Source organism: Myxine glutinosa, chromosome 5 (assembly GCF_964187855.1).
Source record: "Myxine glutinosa chromosome 5, kmMyxGlut1.1, whole genome shotgun sequence".
NCBI lineage: Eukaryota > Metazoa > Chordata > Myxini > Myxiniformes > Myxinidae > Myxine > Myxine glutinosa.
The window spans coordinates 42,031,001-42,055,606 of record NC_136265.1 but is presented as its reverse complement, the minus strand read 5'-3'; the positions used below and the strand labels follow the sequence as shown (position 1 = coordinate 42,055,606).

General features: G+C 44.3%; 1 protein-coding gene across 1 annotated transcript; it reads left to right on the top strand.

Annotated features, from left to right (window-relative positions):
* The first annotated feature begins 16,113 nt into the window (after positions 1 to 16,113).
* Positions 16,114 to 24,399, top strand: RPL30 (ribosomal protein L30). Its single transcript, XM_068101410.2, has 4 exons — positions 16,114 to 16,293; positions 22,307 to 22,452; positions 23,956 to 24,086; positions 24,288 to 24,399. Exons 1-4 carry the CDS (start codon positions 16,273 to 16,275, stop codon positions 24,344 to 24,346), a joined length of 357 nt encoding a protein of 118 aa, XP_067957511.1. The 5' UTR covers positions 16,114 to 16,272; the 3' UTR covers positions 24,347 to 24,399.
* Positions 24,400 to 24,606: the final 207 nt, after the last annotated feature.

The following is a 24,606-nucleotide window of genomic DNA, read 5'->3' as shown; positions in this document are numbered from 1 at the left end:
GAATTTGGACGAAATTTGGTGGACAGGTTCTGTGTGGGACAAGTATGAAATGATTCGATTTTGGTGAATATCCAGATCCTTGAATTTTTAACCGATTCTTCACCGTTGAGTGATGGGGCTAAAACAGATATAGTGTATAGCATGATGTATCAAAAAGTTATGGACGGATTCGGACAAAACTTGGTGGGCAGGTTGGGTGTGTGACAAGGACAAATCAATTCGATTTTGTTGAAGGTCCGAATCTGGATCCGTGATTGAAAAATTAATTTAGTGACTTCACCAATTGATATGAGAGATGGGGCCAAAAACTATATTTGGCATGAAATCTCAAAAAGTGGATGAGTTGGGTGGGTGACAAAAACAGGATGATTCTATTTTCTTTCTGGTCCGGATCCAGATCCGACCTATCCGTGGGATATAAAACGTAAACTGTTCAGCCTGGAGAAGCTATGCGCTCTACTGAGTGCCATGCTAGTTATGTCTAACGAATTGTTCCCGAAAAATGTGGAGCCTTTTTCTGACTGGGCTCCAATTTTTTTGATTTTGAAGTTTTTGAAATAAACTAAAGTAAGGACCCACAGTTCTTGCCAAAACATTCAGGTCAATGGTGGCAGAGCTAATGCATTGCCTATGTTCCACCTCTTTCAGAAGTGGCTAACTTTCTTCTTCTTCTTCTTCTTTGACGGCCCTGATTATTCACACCTTGAGGCATCGGCAGGGGGAACGTTTCTGGACCAAGTATTTCTGGAACTGGCTGGCCACATCCGACTGGCAGGGATTTTGAGTTTGTTCAGGGTGCTGGCAATAACTCACCGACTCTTCGTGAAAGACACCATGGGATATTTTAATCATCATCAATGCCCCCCAGTGTTTGCAAGCAGCAACCTAATGAAATCTTGAAACTTTTAGAACAATCCTCCTATCCTTGAGAAAAGCTTTGGCAATTCATAAATTTAATGCAAGCAAAGTAACACTCACCATTTCCCTTTGAAGTTGGACCAGGTTTCTTATTCCTGAAAATAAATAAATAAATAAATTTTCAATCAATCACCGACACTGAAATGATATCCCATTTGCAAATGGGAAGCAATAAAATTAAGCCAAAAAGTATTACAACCAGTGTGCAAGATAATCTTAGATGGTGCACCATCTTAGATGTGGGGGGTCTCCGAATCGCTCCTCGGTGATCAACCGGCCATATTTATGCTGCGGGCCTGTTCGAAAGAGCTGTCTGGGGCTATGCAACAACAACCATGAGACTATATAATGGTGTCACATTAGAATACCCATTGAAGACAGACATTTGCTTCATCGTACAATTGTCTCCCAAGCATAAAGAGTTGTTCACGTATATGATCTCTCTAGTTATTTGGAAAATCCCCTCCAACTATTCAGAAACTTGTCCACCTTATGCCAGATTTTCATTGGGACGGTGTACTATCAGGACCCAGCTATATCCCTGCCTGCCAACATGGAGAAAATAAGGAACTGATCAAAGACAGGCAATACGTTGGATTGGAGTTTCTCAGGTGGGGTGTTGCATCACAAAATATGCCGTTGCTCAGATGAACATCAAGCCGACCATCCCGTCTGCTTGCATCAGCTGCTGGAAATTAAGTATATTTCCCGAAACGTTGGGGGGTTACTACAGCACCCTTGATATGGAGTGCAGGTACTTATCATGTGTACAGGATATGTTGTTGTGTGCATAAGGCATGAAAATGTAAAATTATTAAATGGATCACCCTTGTTGAGAGAGAGACAGAGACAGAGACAGAGAGAGAGACCACAAACTGACACATAAAACACAAGATAAAGGCAGCGGGAGACAAGATGGAGAGGGAGAGGGAAGCACACAAGTACAACATTTGAGAGCAGGGACAATGGGAGATCTGTGGGAGGGAGGGGCTTGGGGGGAGGAGGCATGGCAAGGTGGGTGGGTTTGGTGGTGGGAGAGGTGTAAAACACATGGACACTGCTAAGACTTCCAGGAAAGAAGTCGATATTTCAAAAAAATGGATCTGGGTTGAATTAACGGGGGTAGAAAATATCAAGGTTTTGGATGGGGGAAGACAAGAGATGGTGGTGAACAGCTGTTTTAAAGACCTGGAGGGAGGAGTGGGATTGAATAGAGTGAGGGTGTTTGTTCCAGAGGCGGGAGTAAAGAGGAATGAAAGAGTGAAGGTGAATCGAGAGTCTTGATTTTGGCAGTTTAACCATAAGGGGGTTGCTGGCCGATATTGTGCGACTTGCAGGAATATTTGGGGAACAGAGCACAGACAGAGCTGGGGGAGCTGGGCCGGAGAGGAGTCGGTAGAAGACAGAAAGACCACCAACCTGCCTGCGGTGAGTGAGTGAAAGGCCCTCGGAGTTAGCTCAATCGCGGGAGATTCCTATGATTCTGAAAGCTTTGGTTTCAACAGTGAAGCCGAGCGAGGTGTGAGGCAGGAACACCAGCCCAGAGGGGAGAACAGTATTCCATTGAGCTGCGGATGAAAGCCTTGTATGTGGTGAGGAGCTCAGGTGTGCCAAGGAAGGACTTCGCACGACGGAGGATGCCCAGTCGGCGACTGGCTTTGGAGGCCAGCTTGGAAATGTGGTTTTCCCAGGAAAGATCCTGGCAGATAGTGAGAGCTAACAGCTTGAGTGACAGAACTTCTTGGAGAGGATTGTTCAGAAAGTAGATGGGAGGGTTGTCCAGATGGTCTTTTGGAAGAGACATAGTGAGACTGTGAGATTTGTCAGGATTGAAAGACATGTTCCACTTGTTTGACCAGTATTTTTGTACATTTTCTTTTGGTGATAAAATGCGGTTGTGTAATGTATGGACCAGGACAGTTTCGTACAAGTCTGTACTACTCAGTCATGGAGTAATAGACGTGTTTGAACATCGACACTCATGCGTCCATTACCTTTAAGAACTCACAGTGAGAGAGTCCAGTGGCATGCTTCGTCTGTGATTCAGTATCTTTTCTGAGTACGTACATACACTCTTGTTTGATTTTCTTCAAGAGCTCTTTATTACCTCCACCATTGAAGGTGGATGGATGTTGTTTTCACCCCTGTCTGTCTGTCTGTCTGTCTGTCTGTCTGTGACCAAGATATCTCAAAAAGTTGTAGACGGATTCAGGCAAAATTTGGTGGAGAGGTAGTGTATGTGACAAGAACGAAATGATTAGATTTTGGTGAAGATCCGGATTCGGATCCGGCTACTCGAGTTTTTTAAAGCGATTCTTCACCATTGGGAGAAAGGGCCAAAATCGATATATAGCAGGATATCTCATAAAGTTGTGGATGGATTTGGACGAAACTTCATGGGCCAGTTGTGTGTGTGACAAGGACTAATAGATTCGATTTTGGTGAAGATCTGAATATCGATTCGAATACGACAATTATTTCATTTTTAAGTGATTCTTCACCATTGAGAGATCAGGTGAAAAGTGATATATAACATGATATTTTAAAAAGTTGTGGACGAGTTATGAATAAACTTGGTGAAGGAGTTGGTGAGGCAAAAAAAGAACAAGCCGATTAGATTTTGGTTCAGGTCCGAATCCAGATCCAGCCTGTCATTGGGATACAAAACACAAACTGTTCAGCCTGGCGGAGGTATGCGCTCTACCGAGTGCCATTGTAGCTGTTTATTAGACATACTACGGATGTAAATGAACACTCATTTTACTTTGAGCACGTTGCACATCACATGCAGCGAATTTCCCCTCCGTGGACCTTGAATTCATCGTTGTGTTTTAAAAAAAGATTCTTTACACCACCCTTGAGGTTCGGTTTGCAAGCCACCGTCTACAATTCCAATAGAAGAGACAATTATTCTTTTATGGCATATATTTTTTTGAGTTTGTTTTGTACTCAAAAATAGACTGTGGTGAACACACATTCGTGTTGAAAGATTGGTCTTTCAAACCAACCCTAACGAAGGGGAACAAACATCTCTGCAAACAAGCAAACTGACATTGTGTTTCTGGTAGATTTCGATGAAAAACGGCCGTTTGCAGTAATATAACATTGTACTCGGGCTGCTAATTTGTAGTCTCAGTATGTGGCTACATTACAGGAGTAATCAAGTACTGGTGTAACCAGTGGAGTGTTTGTAGAAGCTTGAAACAATAACTGATGAAGTGTAAATGAGGCAGTGATGTAGGGATTATGTGATGGCAATACTGTTAGCTACTCTCTAAACCAACATCATCCCTATCTTGTTTAGGACCTTTTTTAAACTGTAGTTTGTGTTACGACCTGGCCCTTGTGTGAAGGGCTCGGGGTACTGCCTATTGCTCCGGAGATCTTAATCGATGTGCTCGGGAGACCAATACGTTCCCCGTGGGCGGGTCGCACCATATGAGCAATCAGAAGTGACCGAGCGAAGCTACCATCCAAATGCTGACGCAATTTTACACCCCCCAATCTTCAACACACAGTATGCCAATTCAGAAATGCAATGCAAATTCAAAACAGGGGAATAAATGCAAATACTTTACTCAAAATCAAGAAAAAAAAACACAGGGTACAACACCAAGGAAAAGACAAATCATAAGGAAAAGAAATCCCGCGGCAAAGATAAAGTAATAAAAGGACAGACAGGTGCAAAGACAAAACAGACAAGACAATTAAACGACCCACCCGGTATCCCTAGCTAATCCCAAAGGGGAGGGAGAGGGTAGCAAAATAACAAATAAATAATCACCAGGATATAAAGGAAATAAAAGGTAAAACAAGTACAGATACATTCAAAGTACACCGGCCCCATGCCAAATAATTAAATATCCTACAGCGCGGCATTGCCGGGGCGCCTCTGGGGCCCGGCAATACTGCAGTGCAGCTCATTGAGACTGCGTTGGGAGGGAGAGGTGTACAATAATTGATTGATGAATTACATAATTAAAATCAATAAAGGATGATCATAAAATATTTTCTTAATCAATTGGTTAATAGCATAACTAAACCACTAGTGCTTTATCCGAAGATGTATCTTTTAGAAATTTAATTTAAAAAGTCATGAATAAAAAATTAAATAATTAATTTATTGATCAATGAATAACTAATCGATTAAATGATTAATCAATAAATCAAAAATATCCTTGATAGCCACATCGCTTGGTCACTGTCATGTCCAAATATTAGCTTCCTAGCTCAAAACGTGCCTGAGATATTGCCCAAATGAGAAAGAAAATAAATAAATGATTAATAATGATAATAAATAAATAATAATCACAAAAAATTAAATAGTTAATCAATTGGCCAATAGAATACATAAACCACCACCATTTCATCCGAATCTGCAACTTAAAAAAAAAAAATTAATTCGGTCATTCTTCAAATAATTAAATAGTTAATCGATTAATTAATTGATCAATACATAAAAAATTACCATTTACAGCCAGATCACTTGGTCATTGTCATGTCCAAATATCAACTTCCTCAGTAAAAAGGTGCCTGAGATATTGCCCAGATGAGAAATAAAATAAATAAAAAATTAATAATGAAAATAAATGAATAATAATTATTAAAAAAATTAAATAATTAATCAATTCGCCAATAGAACACATAAACCACCACCATTTCATCAGAATCTGTAACTTGAAAAAAAAAATTACTCATTAATCGAATAATTAAATAATTAATCGACTAAATGATTAATTGATTAATCAATAAATCAAAAATAGCCTTTGCAGCCAAATCACTTGGTCATTGGCATGTCCAAATATCAGCATCCTAACTCAAAAGGTGCCTGAGATAATGCCGAGAAGAGAAAGGAAATGTATAAGTACTTAATTAATCGCTAATAATTAAATAACTCATCAATTAATCGATTAATCAAAAAACAAAAAAATACCGTTTTTGACAATGTACTTACTCAATATTGTGCCGAAATTTCAGCTTTCTTGCTCAAAGGATGGCTGAGATATCACCCGGACAAACAAAAAAATCAGTCAAAGACCGAGGACTTGCCGGGATGTACTTTTTATTTAATCGGCCATGTTGGATCAAAATAATAATACATAAGGACATGGGTTGAATCCCTGCTTGAGAGAATGCCAACCCACTCCCCGCCATCACGGTCGTCTCTCCAACTCACAATCCCACGAGATATGCGGAAAGGACGACCCAAAACCAATTATCTTCTTTTTCATTCGTACATAAACATCATTAAAAGTAAATAATGACCTCGGCCAAAGTTCAAATGACGTCGGTTTAATCTCTACGTGAGAGAATTCCACATAGCTATTTGGGCAGTGTATAAGCTAACAGATTGCTGTCTCCATGTATCTTGCCAAGGCCGTAACACCTATCGGCTCAAAATCCTTTTAACTGTTGACTTGGTAGTTTTTACAAGGAAGGAAACACGTATCGGGAGTACATACGACATAGCGATTGTGAATGTGACAGCTCTGAGGTGTCTTTTGCTTCGCATCGCAGTGACGGCGAGCACCAACATGGCGGGTGTAAGATTAAAATCTGGCTTCAAGCCCCCTCACCACCCAAAATCTATGCCGGCGAATCTATTCCGGCAAGTAACAAACCAACCAACATACTTGCTGGAATCTATTCCGGCAAATAACCAACCAACCAACCAACACACTTGCCGGAATGTATTCCGGCAAGTAACAAACGGACAAACAGACAGGGGTGAAAACATAACCTCCATCCACCTTTGGTAGCAGAGGTAACGAAATCAGGATGAAGGTCCCAATGAAAATCCGCCTCATCGCAGCTTCATTTAAAGTTAAACCGTCGAATCCTTCCGCTATATCACTCCGTCTCGCCCTGGCTTTATGCTGCGGTCACAATTTTCACGTTTTGGGTGACCTCGAGCTTGACCTTGGGCCTAGAGAGTTAAAGATTGGGCACAGTCTATTCCAGGGCAAGGCAAATATGTGTGTAAAGTATGGCGATGCTATGTGCAACGATGTAGACATAGTACTGCACACAAACAGACAGACAGACAAACCAACCAACCAACATACTTGCCGGAATATATTCCGGCAAGTAACAAGAAAGAAAACAAGAAAACAACCAGAGTGAAAACTGAGTACTCCCTTTCAGCCTGTGTCATTGCCGGGCACCGATGACGTTATGCAGGGCCTGGAGATGGCACAGGAAAGGTGCGGTGTACAATAAAACCGGGAGGGGAGGAGAGGAGAAGGGGAATTCAGGCCCGTTTCAGATGGCGTCCTGGCTGCCTCGCCCCAGCCACGTGTCCCGAGGGTGGCGCCACCCCATCCACTCTTCTTTCTCAGTGGGTGTCCTCAAACTCCACAAACGACTTGCCCAGAGCAGTTTCTGCAAGACCATGAAGCCACACGTTGCCTGCGGCGGCTTAGACGAAACTTGATGAGGCGCAAAAGCTTCTGGCTCCCTCTCCCACTTTTCCTCACGATCCCACGTGCACCGAGAAAAGCCCCCTCCACCCAAATCTCTCCTGCACCGAATGTCCCTCCAACACGCAGCCCTCAAAGAGATTAATCCAAAATCCTCAAAAAGCTCACATAGTCCAAGTTCATCATCAAAACTTGGACCATATGTGCTGCGTTCGTTTTCACCTTTCTCCACCGATCCATCGCGCTCTTCTTCGTCCTCACTCTCCTCTTCTTTCTTTCTTTCCAAAGGTTCTTTCTCTATTCAATTATGTAGAGCTCCAGTGGGAGAGAGCAGGTCGATAAGGAAGATCTTTGTTTTTCTTTAATGATCCACCACACGGTGACCCGGGTGGCCCCGTGATTTTTGACCATTTTACATAATTTATTTATTTATTTTAGGGAGAGTGTAACCTGGGTTCGAGTGATAGGAAAATCCTTTGTGTACCCATACTTTTTGGCAAGAACAAGCACGTTTCCATGCAATACACAGCAGAACTAGTACGACGTCGTGCAGCGTCTATAATTATACTGGGGCCGGTCTACGCTGGTACAGTCGTGTACGCAACCTATTGGATCGCCAGTATTGGCATTATTTTCCCAGCTTATTTTGATTGTTGAATTTGGTATCACATCTAAACAAACTTTATTGAAGAACTGCATGCCCAGTGTGGCTGTTCCGGGTCATTTTAGCCTTCATGAGAGAACGGGTTACTGTTAAATGGCCCTGATTTAGAGAATTGCCGTATCTCACGAGGTAACCCGGGTTAAACAATATGGCGGCGTAGCGGCGTAACCCGGGTCACCGCGTAGTGGATCTTTTAACAAAAGAATAAAAATAAAGTCGAAAGGGAAGGAAGACAACAACACAACAACATGCATTTTAAGGCCATTTTCCCTGCTAGAGCGGGGGTTAGCCTTGCGGTCCCCGTGACAATCTTCTCCATTTTGCCCTATTTTCTGCATCTCTCCTTGTTAACCCCCTTGCCCGCATTTCTTCTTCCACCATCTTTAGCCAAGTCTTTCTCGGTCTTCCCCGTCCTCTACTTCCCTCTACATTCATTTCCATCACTCTTCTCAACCAGTCACTTTCATCCTTCCTCAACACATGACCAAACCATCTCAACCTGTTCCTCTTCACAGCATCAATCACAGGCTCTATTCCCATCATCTTTCGCAATTCATCATTTGTCTTCCTCTCTCTCAACGATACTCCGCACATACACCGAACCATTCGCATTTCCACTCTTCGTTGCTGCTCTACGTTCATTACCCATGTCTTGCTCCCATAAATCCTAACACTTCTCACACATGCAGCATACACCTTTCCCTTCAGCTTCAACGACACTCCCCTCCTCATCAGCACGCCACTCAGTTCCCGAAACTTCTTCCATGCACATCTCACTCTAGCCGAAAGGGGAAGGAAGAAAGAAAGAAAAGGGCAAATATGGTTTCACAGCCGGCCCGGAAATTTGACGTAAGGTACACCCCAACGATCACAGCTTCTCGTCATTGCAAGCCCAGCTCCATGAGTGTTCCATCATTAAAAAAAATCCACCCCACGAGTCTAACATTTGTCATCCCTACATTGACTTTTTTTAATTCATAGCATTTTTTTTTTTTTATTCACTTGTTAACTCAACTGGACTACCGTCCAGTTGAGTTCATCACAAACTGAACCCTCCAGCGTCCGTCGTCTCTCGTCGTCGTCTGTCAACTTTTCGACGTTAACACTCCAGCGGCCACAAATATCAACCGATTCTGATCAACCTTGACATGCAGCATCCTTACCCCAAGGACCAGGTTGGTATTACATTTCAGCCCGATCCGTTGAAAAATGGCGGACTGGGGGGACCATTTTGTTTTTGGTCATGAAAACGACGTTAACACTCTAGCATTATTACACAAGATTGTTGGCTTTTCATTTAAGTCAAATCTAGTACAGACAACAGACCTACTTTAAACTTAAAGTTGTCCAGTCAGTTCAGTCGAGTTCTGCTTCCCTGGAAGCTCTAGTTATTTAATCCTCTGGAGTATACAAGCCAATTATATCAGCTCGTCTCTAAAAAGTCCAATGTCTCTAATAATGTCTATAATAGTAATAATGTCTCTAATCTCAAATTTGATTGCGGTTAGAGCCGATAAATTCGGCTTGTAGCCATTTCGGCGCATGCGTGAAGCCGATAGAATCGGCTTGTAGACTCCAGAGGGTTAATTAATCGATCGATTTCCTTGTGCATGCAAGGGCACAACCACTTAAATGAAGTAACATTTCATGTACAAACGCCAAAACAATACAGACAGAAAATAATACCTTCGAAAGCAGCTCAAAATTCTCTCACAAATCGACAGCGCCATTTTCAACGTGCGTCTTTCAAGAGAAAAACCGAACACAGGTCAACGAAGCAACCGTCGATCACTTTATGACGTCTTCGATTGTTGTTGTTGCCGTTGGCTTGACATTCCAGAAGGCGTGGTCAACCTATATGACGACATACCCTGACGTCATAGCCGGAAGGCCTCACCAGGAAGTGACGTCATTATAAAATCGTCCGTTGAATATCGAGACCCTTCTTTATCCTCAAATTCCTTCACACGTTTCTCGTTTTTTCTTAATCTCAGGGTTCCTTCACACATCCCTCTTAATAATTCCGGAATATATTTATAAATCAAGTTTTTGATATGATTCATATCGTTTTAAGCAAAGGAAAAATTTTGGAGTTTTCATTTCACACATAAATAAAAGTAATTTATTAATTATACTCCTAAGTATTCCATCTTATCTCAAGAAAGGCGCGAGTTGAGTTAAAAACACGTCGAGATCATTAGATTCAAAATAGGCCGCTCACATATACACCGCCCAGCAAGCTTGAAAATTTCCCCCTGGGACTGTACTTGAGAAAGGTACTCTGTGTCTGTCTGTACTGTGTTACACTCGTGGGGTGGATTGTTTAATGATGGTACAGTCATGGGACTAGGCTTGCCATGACGAGAAGCTGTGATCGTTGGGGTGTAACTTATGTGAAATTCCGGGCCGATTGTGAAACCAGATTTGCTCTTTTATTTCTTACTTTCCTTTCGACTTTATTTTTAATCTTTTGTTAAAAGAAAAAACAAAGATCTTCCTTATCGACCGTCTGCCTCCCACCGGAGCTCTGCATAATTGAATAGAAGAAGAACCTTTGGGAAAAAGAAAGAAGAGGAGGAAGAAGCGTGCGTCGAGTCGGTGGAAAAAGACGAAAACGAACGGAGGACGCGCGGGCCGCGTTTTGACGAGTTTTCACAGTGTGTGAGATTTTTGAGGCTTTGATTAATATCTCTGAGGGCTGCCTGTTGGAGGCACAGTCGGTGATGGAGAGATTGGGGTGGAGGAAGATTTTCTTGGTGCACGTGGGATCGTGAGGCAAAGTGGAAGAGGAAGCAGAAGCTTTTTCTCCTCGTCAAGTTTCGTCTGAGCCGGCCGGAGGCAACGTGCGGCTTCATGGTCTTGCAGAAACTGCTCTGGGCAAGTCGTTCGTGGAGTTTGGGGACACCCACTGAGAAAGACAGAAGAGAAGAGGAAGAGTGGAGGGGAGGCTCCACCCTCGGGACACGTGGCTGGGGCGAGGCAGTCAGGACGCCATCTGAAACAGGCCTGAATTCCCCTCCCTGCCTCCCCCCCCCTCCCCTCCACCTCCCACCCCTCCCCTCCACCTCCCCCCCTCCCCTCCACCTCCCCCCCCCCTCCCCTCCACCTCCCCCCCCTCCCCTCCACCTCCCCCCCTCCCCTTCACCTCCCCCCCTCCCCTTCACCTCCCCCCCTCCCCTCCACATCCCCCCCTCCCCTCCACCTCCCCCCTCCCCTCCACCTCCCCCCCTCCACCTCCCCACCTCCCCCCTCCACCTCCCCTCCACCTCCCCACCTCCCCTCCACCTCCCCCCCTCCCCTCCACCTCCCCCCGCCTCCTCCCCCCTCCCCCACCTCCTTCCCCCTCCCCCCGCCTCCTCCCCCCTCCCCCCGCCTCCTCCCCCCTCCCCCCGCCTCCTCCCCCCGCCTCCTCCCCCCTCCCCCCGCCTCCTCCCCCCTCCCCCCGCCTCCTCCCCCCTCTCCCCGCCTCCTCCCCCCTCCCCCCGCCTCTTCCCCCCCTCCCCCTCCACCTCCCCCCCCTCCTCCTCCACCTCCCCCCCTCCTCCCCCTCCACCTCCCCCCCTCCCCCTCCACCTCCCCCCCTCCCCCTCCACCTCCCCCCCTCCTCCCCCTCCACCTCCCCCCCTCCTCCCCCTCCACCTCCCCCCCCTCCCCCTCCACCTCCCCCTCCACCTCCCCCCCTCCACCTCACCCAAAAAAGTGGTCTTGAAGCAACCGGAAGCGTGCCATCTGCCATATTGCTTCACCCATAACACGAAGTCCCTATTGCATCAATACACACATACTTGGTATTATATTGGTAAGCCTGGTGTTGGAAAGATTTGCTTACAAACACTCATTGCTTTTCCTCCAAAACCGACATATTCTCAGGAATTCTCCCCTGGAACATTCCAGAACACGCACTCAACATATGAATTCAAAACCATCTGTCCATTGAATCCAAACATATCAACAACCTGTCCACCCAACCTGTCCACCAAGTTTCGTCTGAATCCATCCACAACCTTTTGAGTTATCATGCTATATGTTGTTATGTCTGGGGGTAGAGGAATATCTAGAGCCAGGTAGATCTGCATAGGTAGGTACTCGACTGTCGTGATAGGGAATCTACCTGTAATAAGTTCTGTGTGTAGCCCGGATGTCGGAATAGGTTGTGTCTGTGTCCCCGCCATGAGGGGCGGGGCGTGCTAATTAGTACAGGGATTATGGGTAAAATTCCCTCGTTTGTCGTTCCCTCTGTAAGCAATCCAGTGTCCCTTATGGCAACACACTCATATAGACACTTAGATAGGTCCATTGGAGCACGCATTAAATAATTCCCTGTCACCACAATGACTGGAAGAGCAACAGGCACCGGCAACGTAGTACGCCACCATGGGCGACAAACATCGGAGCCAGGAAAGGAAGGTGGAAGTAGCGGCACACTGATTGGCCACCGACCGGTGACACCTCGGCCAATCAGTGCGAAAGGCACGAACATTCGGCCAATCAGTGCGGAAGGCGCGAAAGACCAATAAGATACGAGGCACGGATTGGTAGAGGGAGAGAGCTGACGTCACAGGGCGAGTGACAAAACGACTGGCTCGCGGGCATTTTGGACACTCTGCGCTGGATTCTTCGAGATCTCTTGGCGCTCGGAGTTCTTGGCTGGCTTCTTCCCTGGTTTTCCTTCGCGCTCGCTTCCCTGGGTTTCTCTTGGTGCTCTTGGTCTTGGTGCTCTGGAGGCTTGGTGCTTGGAGCGAGGCTGGTGGCTGTGTGCGAGCGGGGCCTACCTGGCGGCGTGCGCTGGACTAGCGGAGCGAGCGAATGAGGCGGACTGAGGCCTCCTTCCCGCCAAGCACGGAGCCGCGTCCGGACGCGAGCTTGCGGCCTGGACGACAGAGACAGATAAGACGCATTCACAAATACACAACGAACGTTTTATTTTATTGATTCCTCCTTTGTCCTGTTGTTGAAGTGATTTGTGGGGACGTCCCGATTTAGGACATTTATTTACCGGCGCGTTATTTTCCTGTCCCGCTATTTATTGTAAATAAATCCTTGTATTATTTTCTTTTCTATTCAAAATCCTGTGTTTGTGTGAGTTCATTCCCTGCAGGATCGAGGGCTGCCGTCGGGGCGTCAGGTAAGAGCTTGCCGCTTCTTCCTCCTCCTTCTTCCTCCCGTGCTTTTATAGTCGAATCCGTCATTGATCGTCGCCTCCAGTTAAAGCCGTTTGGTCATCCGCGAACCTACGGTATTAACCGAGGGATTCACACCACAATATCATTTTTGGCCCTATCTCTCAATGGTGAAGAATCGCATAAAAATTCTAGTATCCGGATCCAGATCTTCACCAAAATCTAATTGGTTCGTCCTTGTCACATACACAACCTCTGCACCAAATTTTATCCGAATCCGTCCACAACTTTTTGAGATATCCTGCACACAAACAGAGAGACAGACAGAGAAACAAGAAGACGTCTTGCAGAGCACGATACTTGCAAAATCCACCACTCACCCCAAAAAATGTTGTCATAGATACATCAAATTGTCCATTTCATTAAGATTAAAAGTGACTATCTAAATCAAAGCTCGGGTCAATCGGATTAAAACTGATGTTAGACGTTTGACATTGTGTTGACCTTTGACCTTGAGTTGACATTTAACCTTTTGCCCTTAAATAGTTGGTTTCCCAAATCAGCGATACACTATGTAATTGCTGTTTAATTTTCGAGTTAATAGGATGAAAATTGATTTTAGAAGTTTGCCCTTGAGTTGACCTTTGACATTTTGACCTTAAACAGTTGGTTTCGCAAAATCAGCGATACACTATGTAATTACTGTTTAATTTTCAGGTTAATAGGATGAAAATTGATGATTTTAGAAGTAAGCCCTTGAGTTAACCTTTGATCTTATGACCTCAAAAATAGTTGGTTTCCCAATTTAATGACTATACAAATGCTGTTCAATTTACAAGTCAATCAGATGAAATATGGCGATTTTAGGAATTTGACCTGCAGATGACCTTTGACCTCAATCAATAGGCTTCTCAATTGTGACGACCCTCTACAACTTGGTGAAGTTTCATGACGATCGGTTTAGAATTGTCACCTGAAGGCGAGTGACAAACAGACAGACAGGTGTCACGTTGATGTCTTTTGGTGTCCAAATACTTTGTAGCCGCTGCTGAAATGCCCCCAGTGCTGTCCACATTCCATGGTTGATGTCTTCGTTGACAGTGATTTTAGAATTTGTTTACAAATTTGCTCCATCCTGTGAGATGGGACCTTACCCCATACCCCACTCCCCCACCAAATAAGTAAATTCCCGAGATTGTTTTAAAACGTTAACTATGACGTTTATATTTGATGTTCATTTGATTTGGGTGCCCACTGATGATTAAGCCTCGTGTTGGCTTAACGGTTAAGGTGGCTGGCTTAGGATGTCAGCCATTGAATTAACACCAGCTGGGTTGACTCGCCTGTTATCCTTCCTAGGTTGGCAAAATGAGTCCCAGTTTACTGGGAAGAAAGTGCCACTCGAGGATCCTGTGTCGGATTGGCAGCCATATGCATCTGAAGATGTAAAATGAGTGGTCTTCTTCTCCTTCACTGACGACTTTCGCCTCTGTTCTTTGTGACGTTCATCTTCAGGCCCAGATCACGGCTGCTGCTGTAAATGCAATCTCTGAGGATTTCATCTTACTATAATTCACCAAATGTCCGTCCGTCTGTCTGTCCGTCTGTTCGAAGGTACCACAAAAACGGCTGAACCGATCACAACGATATTTTGGGTGGGTAATCCTGGGATCTCCTAGAATAAAATAGGGTGTATTGTTTTTCCAATTTCAGCTTTGGCCTCCAGCATTTTCAGGTTTGGACTCCCGCATAACGTTATTTTCCCGGGTGCCGCACAAACGGCTGCACCAATCGGCTTCACCGATCGGACTCGGTGACCTCGGACAAAGACCTTTTATAAGGACATGGGTTGAATCCCTGTTTGAGAGAATGCCAACCCCCTCCCCGCCATCACGGTCGTCTCTCCAACTCACAATCCCACGACGTATGTGGAAAGGGCGACCCAAAACCAATTATCTTCTTTTTGATTAGGATATAAACATCATTAAAGGTAAATAATGACCTCGGCCAAAGTTCAAACGTTGTGAGTTTAATCTCTACATGAGAGAATTCCACATAGATATTTGGGCAGTGGATGCGCTAACAGATCGCTGTCTCCATCAATCTTGCCAAGGCCGTAACACCTATCGGCTCAAAATCCTTTTAACTGTTGACTTGGTAGTTTTTACAATAAAGGAAACATTAACAATGTTGTTAAAAGTTTTAATTTGTGATTTGAGTTATGTTGTTTGGAATGAAAAAAGAGATATCGAGTTCAAGTAAATGACGATATGCCGTGATGGTTTCTACGTTCTAAACGTGAACTTCGCGGATCGCCATATGCAGGTTCGCCACGGACCCACGATTGATGTTTCCTATAGGTACCTGTTCGCAAACAAACGGGTACGTTTTTCATGAAAATCCTTCACGAACTTGCTGTCCATGTCTGATGTGCGACTGAGGGTGCTACAGGAATGTGGAATTTATTGGTTTCATGCTTTAGCATTCGCTGTATCTGCATTGCCTGTTTGCTTCCAGCCTCCCACCCGTGCGTAGCACGGGTATCTCACTAGTAAATATATTTTGACGTGACGAGATGACGTCATGTGCTCCTCGTGCCGCTCCAATATCCCTCTCCATTCTCTACTAAAGCGTCACGTAATCCGTGTAAGTCACCAAACACCTTTATATATATATATATATATATATGACGTCATATATTGGCGTGTAAACGTTTCCTGTGTTCAAACGGGTCTTTCCGTTTCGGGCAGTTCCCTCGGAGTGCCTACCGGAAACGGAATTTAGACCAGTTTGAACACAGGAAACGTTTGCACGTCCATATATGACAAAATTCTCACCTTTAATTCGGATTAATTCACAAATATTATCAGATCGTTAAACAACCGGCAATGAGAGTGCTACGCGCTCTGCGACTCGTCTTTGTCGTTGTCGAGGACGGAAGTACGATTAATAAATATGAAAAACAACAACAATAACGCCTTCCGAATTGCATGATGGGAATTATTTCTTTTTTCCTCATGCCGCATTGCCGCTGCCATATTGCTAATCTTGGTGATCGTTGCTCGTGGTTTAGGACAGGAGCGGCAAGCGCACATTTCGCACCGGAAGACTTTAAATACTCTATACCCGGAGCTACGTCAACGTCGTAACGATGGTGACCTCGAAAAAGACGGTACATGAGGATGTAATACGTGTCGCTTGCGAGTGTTCCCGTTTGCCTGAGAATCTAGGAAAATGCGGTTCAGGGTGCGGCCTTACACGTGGCTCTCTCTCTCGTGTCTGTGTACTCTCGTGGATCTGTGTCTATGCAAGTTAATTAGTCCCCGGGACCAGGTGGATCCACATCTGCTTGAGAGAAATAATATATAATGATGTAAGATTGACGTCTTGCTTTGTAGAAAGAGGCGATTGAGACTTAAGAGGGGCTTGTAGTGGGTTGGTGGTGGGGGAGGGATTTAGGACTTGGGGTTTAAGGTTAAGGTTTGTTAATTATGTTTTTGCGTTCACAGTCGAGGCTCGTGGAAGGGCTGATACGAGTACATTGAATGGATCAGGACAAAAAGAACAGCATAGAGTGGGGAAACTAACTGAGTAAGGCCAAGATAAAGGGAGACTTTGACAAACAATAGGTGTGGGGAGGAATGGGGGGCAGGAAAGGATGCATGGGGGGCAGGAAAGGGTGCATGGGGGGCAGGAAAGGGTGCATGGGGGGCAGGAAAGGATGCATGGGGGGCAGGAAAGGATGCATGGGGGCAGGAAAGGGTGCATGGGGGCAGGAACGGATGCATGGGGGCAAGAACGGATGCATGGGGGGCAGGGAATGATGCATGGGGGGCAGGAAAGGATGCATGGGGGGCAGGAAAGGATGCATGGGGGGCAGGAAAGGATGCATGGGGGGGCAGGAAAGGATGCATGGGGTGGATAAGATGGATACAGTAGGAACCTCTATAATCGACTAGACGGATTTATGGAAAAAGGCCATGGATAAGCTTCAAGGTGCATTTTTGGATAAAAGTTGGGAACCTCACTTTTTAACATAATTCACTTTTTAACATAATTAGGGTATGCTGAATTCGATTAACCCGGTTCCCAAGCCGAATTTTGAGGGTTTTTTTGAGTTTTGAATAAACTGCTGAAGAACCTGGGCATTGGTGAACTCACAGAGGAGACCATCAAATCTGCAGAAGCATTCGTCTGCAGAATATATAATGTGCACAGAACAACCTCTGTTGATTCAGCACGACATATGTTGTTCTCCAAGACTGGTAAACCAGAAGCAATGTCACCGACAAGTGATGCTCTTCATTTCCATTTGATGCGAGTACACTTTCAAGCCATGGTATGCAGAAATGCTCATTCTGCCATACCTGACCTTCCTGCACCTGTGGAAATGGGATGGAAACTTGATTCAGGACTAGAGCCTATTCTGATGTCACTGAGTCCAATGCCAGAAAGTTGCCTCGAGATGATTTGTTGTGCATGCCAGAAGCAATGCAAGACTCGATGCAGCAAATGTCGCTATTCATAGTTGAGGTGCACATCAATGTGTGCCTGTCAGCAACAGAGTGATGATCAGACCCCTTGTATGAATTTGATGTAGTTTGGCAAAACAACATATGTGACATTCCTGAATGTTTGTGTTTCATGGCCATGTATACTTAATTTTAGAATAAATGGTTGTATGAAACATTGTCTTATTAAAACCATTTCCCATTTTATAGTGTCCAATTTCAATATCGGTTTGAATGTCTCTTTCAATATGTCACCAACCATAATATAGACATGACGGATTTATGAAAAAGGCCATGTATAAGCTTCTCGGTGCATTTTGGGGTAAAAGTTGTAAAGTTAAAGTAAAAGAGCTGCATGTATGTATATACATGATATATAAATGCTTGTTCAAAGAAATTGTCCAAAAATGGTAATTTGGTGGCCATTTTGTTTATGCTAATTAGAAGGTCAAAAACTCAACATTTGGCTTGGGAACCGGGTTAATCAAATTCAGCATACCCCAATTATGTTAAAAAGTGAGGTTCCAAACTTATACCCAAAAATGCACCGAACATTCACATTTCTCAGAAATCCGTCTGGTCTATAAGGAGGGAAAACTATAAATTTGGAAGGAGGAGGGATTTGGGGTTAACAAGGGTAGAGAAGATTGTGGTTTTGTATTGAGGACGATCTGAGATGGTGGTGAACAGCTGTCTTGGAAGACCTCAAGGGAAGAATGATATTGAAGAGAATGTGAAAGTTGGTTCCACAGGTGGGAAAAAGAGAATCAAATGAGTGGAGGTGAGCAGTGATGCTGGATATAGTCAGTTTCACTACAAAGGGGTTGATGGTGAACCTTGTGAGCTCTGCAGAAACCTGGGGGCACAGAGCCGAAGGTGCAAGACCACAAAGGAGGTGGCAGGTGGTCGAAGACAGAGAAATCACCGACCCGGCTGCAATGGCAAAGTGATCGGTCCATCGACTCAGTTTCATGGAGCTTCCAATGATTCCACAACTGTTTGAGATATTGTTTTTTGGCCCTATCTCCCTCGCAATGGTGAAGGATCACTTTAAAGATTAGAGAGGTCATGGAACACGATAGATACCCCATGCAGTTTTCATGGAAATACAGTAATACCCCGGCCTACGTCATTAATTGGTTCCATAAGCCGTGACGTAACTCGGTTTTTGACGTAAACCGGGCGTAATGTCTTAAAAATGCCTTAAAATGAAGACAAACACCGTAAAACTAGAGTAAATAACTGGAGGAGGCTGTGGCTTCGCAGCAAATTGCAAATTTGCAAATCCATGCACATGTGCACATGCACACGTCGATCGGTTCGTCGACGCCGGATGCCGGCGAGGTGCCCGACGAGGCACCCCGGCTCGAGGCATGACATGGTCGTTCGTTTCACATGGGCCATGGGGCCTGACCTCGTCGCGGACATTGCACACTCTGCACGGTGACCGAGCCGGCATTGTCATGTTTCGCCGTTACCACGTTACGTTGGTTGTTTTACACAGTAAAGGAATAATCACAAAAATAACAGCGAAAGACAAAGCAAGCACGCGACCGCAGCACAGGACAAAATGCATATGGCGTCGCCTTTGTTTTGAATGAGAACCAGCAGCTATGCGTATGTATACTGTACGTACTTTTTTTTTTTTTTAATGTGCTTTTTATTGTATTTTTAATTGTTTCGATCGTTAAAACATCAACGTTAAAACAACGATCAACGATCGTTAAAACGTTAAAACATCCAATTGTTTAAATTGTTTAATTTTTTTCACGTCTGTAGGAGTGACAAAGTCGCACATAATGACGTTCGCTGAACTGAAATTTACTCGAGAAGAGTGGCGTAAAGTCGGATTTGACGTAGGTCGAAATGGCGTAAAACGGGGTATGACTGTACTTCAATTTTAATACAATAATGATTTTAAAGATTGGTGTTTTTTTTTAAATCCAGAGCTTATGCACTGCCCAATAACATGTTCAAATACTGCAAAACTGGAGGTTCGTGGAAGTATTTAGAAGGTGATTTGTGTTCTACAACGTTCAAGTCTACAATTGTTCTTCAAATACAATACATTTTTAAAACAAAATAAAGATTGTAGAAGTCGTATCAAAACAATCAATTCCTGGTTTACGCAGTGTCTGTTACATCACCCTGCTAACACGTTACGTGAGTTATTCGTGCCTGTTGCTTGTCCTTTATGGCGTCCTTAAAAAGAGCAAGTTTCCCGTTTGGATTGATTTTAAATTCTGTTTGACTGCCTGGCAGGCAGACAACGTAAAAATATTGTCTCACTCCTCTCTGCGCATGTGCGACCGAGACGCATTCAGAGCCAAAGTACTGCTAAACGAAAAACTAGTCTTCCTTTCGATGTTCCAATTCGTGATCAAAATATAAAACATTCACTTTAAATGTTGTTCCTCGATCATAAACTGATAAGACAGATGGACAGAACTGAACCAATTGCTTAGCTTTTCGCTCCATGTGCCTGGGGGAAGTAAAAAAAAATCATATCCAGATCTTTATCTTCACTAAAAGATTAATCAATTCATCCCTGGCAGACACCCAACCTGTCAGCTAAGTTTCATTTTAATCTGTGTATACTTTTTTGAGATTTCGTGTTATGTGAGGTCTGATAATAAAGTTCCAGGATTAAAGCAATATAAAAATTTATTGTAAGCGTACCAATTGTGTTTTGTATTCACCTTCAGAGTAATCTTCCTGAGAGTCTACACACGCTTGCCAACGTCGCTGCCATGCTTCAAAGCACCCTTGGAAGTCATTGTCTGAAAGGCCATTTCGGTCCTTGGTCATGGCTCTGTATCTCTTCTATTGATGCAAAATGGCATTTTTGTCCATTTTGGTGTGCGGGGTGTGTGTGTGTGTTGTGCGGGGTGTGTGTGTGTGTTGTGCGGTGTGTGTGTGTGTGTGTTTGTTGTGCGGGGTGTGTGTTGTGTGTATGTGTGTGTTGTGCGGTGTGTGTGTGTGTGTGTGTGTGTGTGTGTGTGTGTGTGTGTGTGTGTGTGTGTGTGTGTGTGTGTGTGTTGTGCGGTGTGTGTATGTTTGTGTTGTGGGGTGTGTATGTTTGTGTTGTGCGGTGTGTGTATGTTTGTGTTGTGCGGTGTGTGTATGTTTGTGTTGTGCGGTGTGTGTATGTGTGTGTTGTGCGGGGTGTGTGTGTGTTGTGCGGGGTGTGTGTGTGTTGTGCGGGGTGTGTGTGTGTGTTGTGCGGGGTGTGTGTGTGTTGTGCGGGGTGTGTGTGTGTGTTGTGCGGGGTGTGTGTGTGTGTGTGTGTGTGTGTGTGTGTGTGTGTGTGTGTGTGTGTGTGTGTGTGTGTGTTGTGTGGGGTGTGTGTGTGTGTGTTGTGCGGGGTGTCTGTGGCTTTGTGTGTTATGTTGTGTTGTGTGGGTTTGTATTGTTTAACGTGGCATTTAATTTAATCCATTGATTCTAAGCTTTACTTGTTACCTCCGCCACCAAAGGTGGATGGAGGTTATGTTTTCACCCCTGTCTGTTTGTCTGTCCGTTTGTTTGTTTGTTTGTGAACAAAATATCTCAAAGTTGTGGACGGGTTCGGACGAAATTTGGCAGAGATGTAGCGTATGTCACAAGGACGAAATGATTTTGGTGAAGATCCGGATTCGGATCCGGCCACTAGAATTTTTTCAGTGATTCTTCACCATTGGGAGACAGGGCCTAAAAACGATACATAGCAGGATATCTCAAAAAGTTATGGATGGATTTGGACGAAACTTGGTGGACCTCTTGAAGTGTTTCAAGATAAGGAGAAACTATGTTATCAGTTGTTTTGGAGCTTTTCTAGGTGGTACAATTGTCGGTTTAATTCTCGTTTTAATTGTAGACTAGTGAAGCCACATCTCCCCTTATACAAGTTATCTACTTTTAAGTAGTATTACTTTACCCTCCAACGATCTAAAACTATGAGAGACAATCTCCTTATATTGGAGGGTTTCCTGCACGAGCGGCTTCAGGCCACCTTGGACTGCAGACCTCACCACGAGCACCATTTTGAGGCCACAGTTGAGTGCTGGCTGACTAAAAGAAAACATTTTATTTCTTTAATCTTTCCCCCTGTCTGTTTTTGTGTCTGTTTTTGTGTTAATAACATCACAATTTGGATATATACAACTCACCAGAAGGTGAAAGCGGTAGAATATTATACTTGGTGTATATTAGCATTCTAATTTTTAAGTTGGGTGTCTGACACGGACAAATAGATTAGATTTTGGTGAAGATCTGAATATGGATTCGGATCTGAGAATTATTTAATTTTTTCAGTGATTCTTCACAATTGGGAGATAGGGCTAAAAATGATACACATCAGGATATCTAAAGTTGTGGACGGATTTGGACAAAACTTGTTGGACAGGTTGTGTGTGTGACAAGGAAGAATCAATTCAATTTTAGTGAAGATCCAGATCCTGATCCAGCTAGTATAATGTTTTAAGTGATTCTTCAGCATTGAGTGATATGGCCAACCAGGTGGAGGTATGTATGCTCTTGACTGAGTGGCGTTCTAGCTTATACCTGTAATGCACCACGCACATAAACCTTTGGTTGTCATTAATTAAGTGGAAAACTCGAAAACATTTTAATTTGATTCATGGCTGGTGTGCCTCCTTTCTGTTAATCCAACATATTTGATCATTTTGCGAGCAGAAGAAGGCGATCGAGTCGATAAACTCGCGCCTGCAGCTTGTGATGAAGAGTGGAAAGTACTGCCTCGGTTACCGGCAAACGCTCAAGATGGTGCGGCAGGGCAAGGCAAAGTTAGTGCTACTTGCCAACAATTGCCCAGCTCTAAGGTAACCATTTGCTTCTATTTGTTTTTCTGCAAGTTTGACCTTTGTTACACCATTTTAATTTGTTTTTCCTCTTTGTTCTATTGTTACGGGGTCCTCCCCTATCCCCTGGTCTCGGTAAACCTCCGAACCCTGAAAGGGTCCCCGGCAGAAAGATATGTTATCCTTGGTTGAAATCGATCAATAATGAAACCCTCAATAAAACCATCAAATGAAACGATCAAATCAATAATGAAACCACACCAAGGGTTATGAACAAACAATAATATATTATAAATCACACCGCAATCACGACACAAATAATAATAGCAATTCACCCTACAATCACTATCTTAAGATGGTACCACCTTATCTAGTCCTTTAACCCAAACTCACGGCACCCCCAACGTCTCTGTACCCCTCCAAGGCGAAGTCCATTCGCTCCAGCGATCGCTGGATCGATGTCCGATCAAAATCAATTGAGGCATGGACGATCGAAGCAACCCAGAGGTCACGTGGTCCAACACCCAGCAAAATAGCGGTGGAATGGAAAACCTCCCAAAGACACACTCCGACGTACACGTTTGCGGTTCAATCAGCGAGTCTCCTTATAATCCTCCAAAAGCCACTTTCTGGCACAGCCGTCCCTGGCAACCCACCGGGGAATAATGCCCGGCCAACACGACAAAAAACTTTTTCATTGAAGGCAGCGCGCGTGGCGAAATGGCGGACGGCTTTCACTCGAGCCGGGGCTTCGAGGCAAGGATACTCCGGAACCTCAATGCAGATACCCGACTACGCAGGCTCCACAGCACTCCGGCGATATCACCTATCGCACGAACTTCCTTTCAAGGACTCAAAGTTCACTCGCACTGTCCGCTCGGCCGCTCGGTACGGAGCTTCAACCAAGATCGTCCTTTTACTTCTCTCCACGCCTCTTCCTCTTCACTCCCTCCGTCTTCTGGCTCACGATCCGATTTCCGGCCACATTTTACCAGGAGCGCTTTTTAACCTTTTCACCACAATAACCATTTCCTTTAAACAATAGTAACCGCCGTTTCCTTTCCAACCCCGATAAGAATAATACTACATCACTAGCAAGGTTATAAGTGGATGACAACCACACCCACGGAAGGGCCGAATCCGTAACACTATCAAGATGGATTCTCTTTAATACCGATTGCGACATGAATATAATGCAGCAGCGTTCAGTAACACAAGTGTGGAATTTAATTGTCGGTAGTGTGATCTTGGTTTCTTGAGACTAGGAATTGTGGAAGAGCCTAATGAATGGTCTCAATTTCTTTGTTTGCTCAAATCGCGTGGAAAGCTGTCGGAAGGATAACCATGCCCCAAACCCACACCTCCCAGTCGCTTTAAAATGTAGAAATTCAGCTTTGACAAGGTATGATTGTTTAATGGGAGACAAATTTAAAATGGCGGGGTTTTTTTGTCCATAACATAATTCTTTCAATTTTCTGAGTTACGAGTTTTCTTTGTATGAAAAATACTTTCTGTATTTTGCAGGAAATCTGAGATTGAATATTACGCCATGCTGGCCAAGACGGGTGTGCATCACTATAATGGAAACAACATTGAAATGGGCACTGCGTGTGGCCGCTACTACCGCGTTTGCACCCTCGCCATCATAGACCCAGGTACTTCTCTACCATGTCAGTGTTTGTCCTCTGCTGTATTAACGGTGTGGTTGAGTCACTTTAGGTAAAACGTGCAAATTCTCTGTGGAAGCTTAACTTGAATATCTTCGACTTTTATTTGCTCACTCTATGCCTCTTCCTCGATATCCTATCGGTTGTTAACGTTTTCCCATTTATCCTCCCTCTTCTCGTCACTCACAGGCGATTCCGACATAATCCGCTCGATGCCGGAGCAGCAGGCTCAGGTGGCGGAAAAGTGAATGCACTCTTGTCAACATTACTTTTGCTTCCGATCAATAAATTTGAGACTTTACTCGACGTGTCACGCTTGTTTTGGAATGGGATTTGCTTTGTTGCGAGTTGTTTTGAGTCTGGTATTGATCTCTGAAACATCTAGATATCTCCTCCGTGAAAGATATAGTTTGGGAATACTTGTCTGTGGACCAAACTTCGATCAGAACTCTCCGTGGGATTTGGACTTGAGGTGACCAGTGACTTGTTGCGTAAATATATAGGAGGA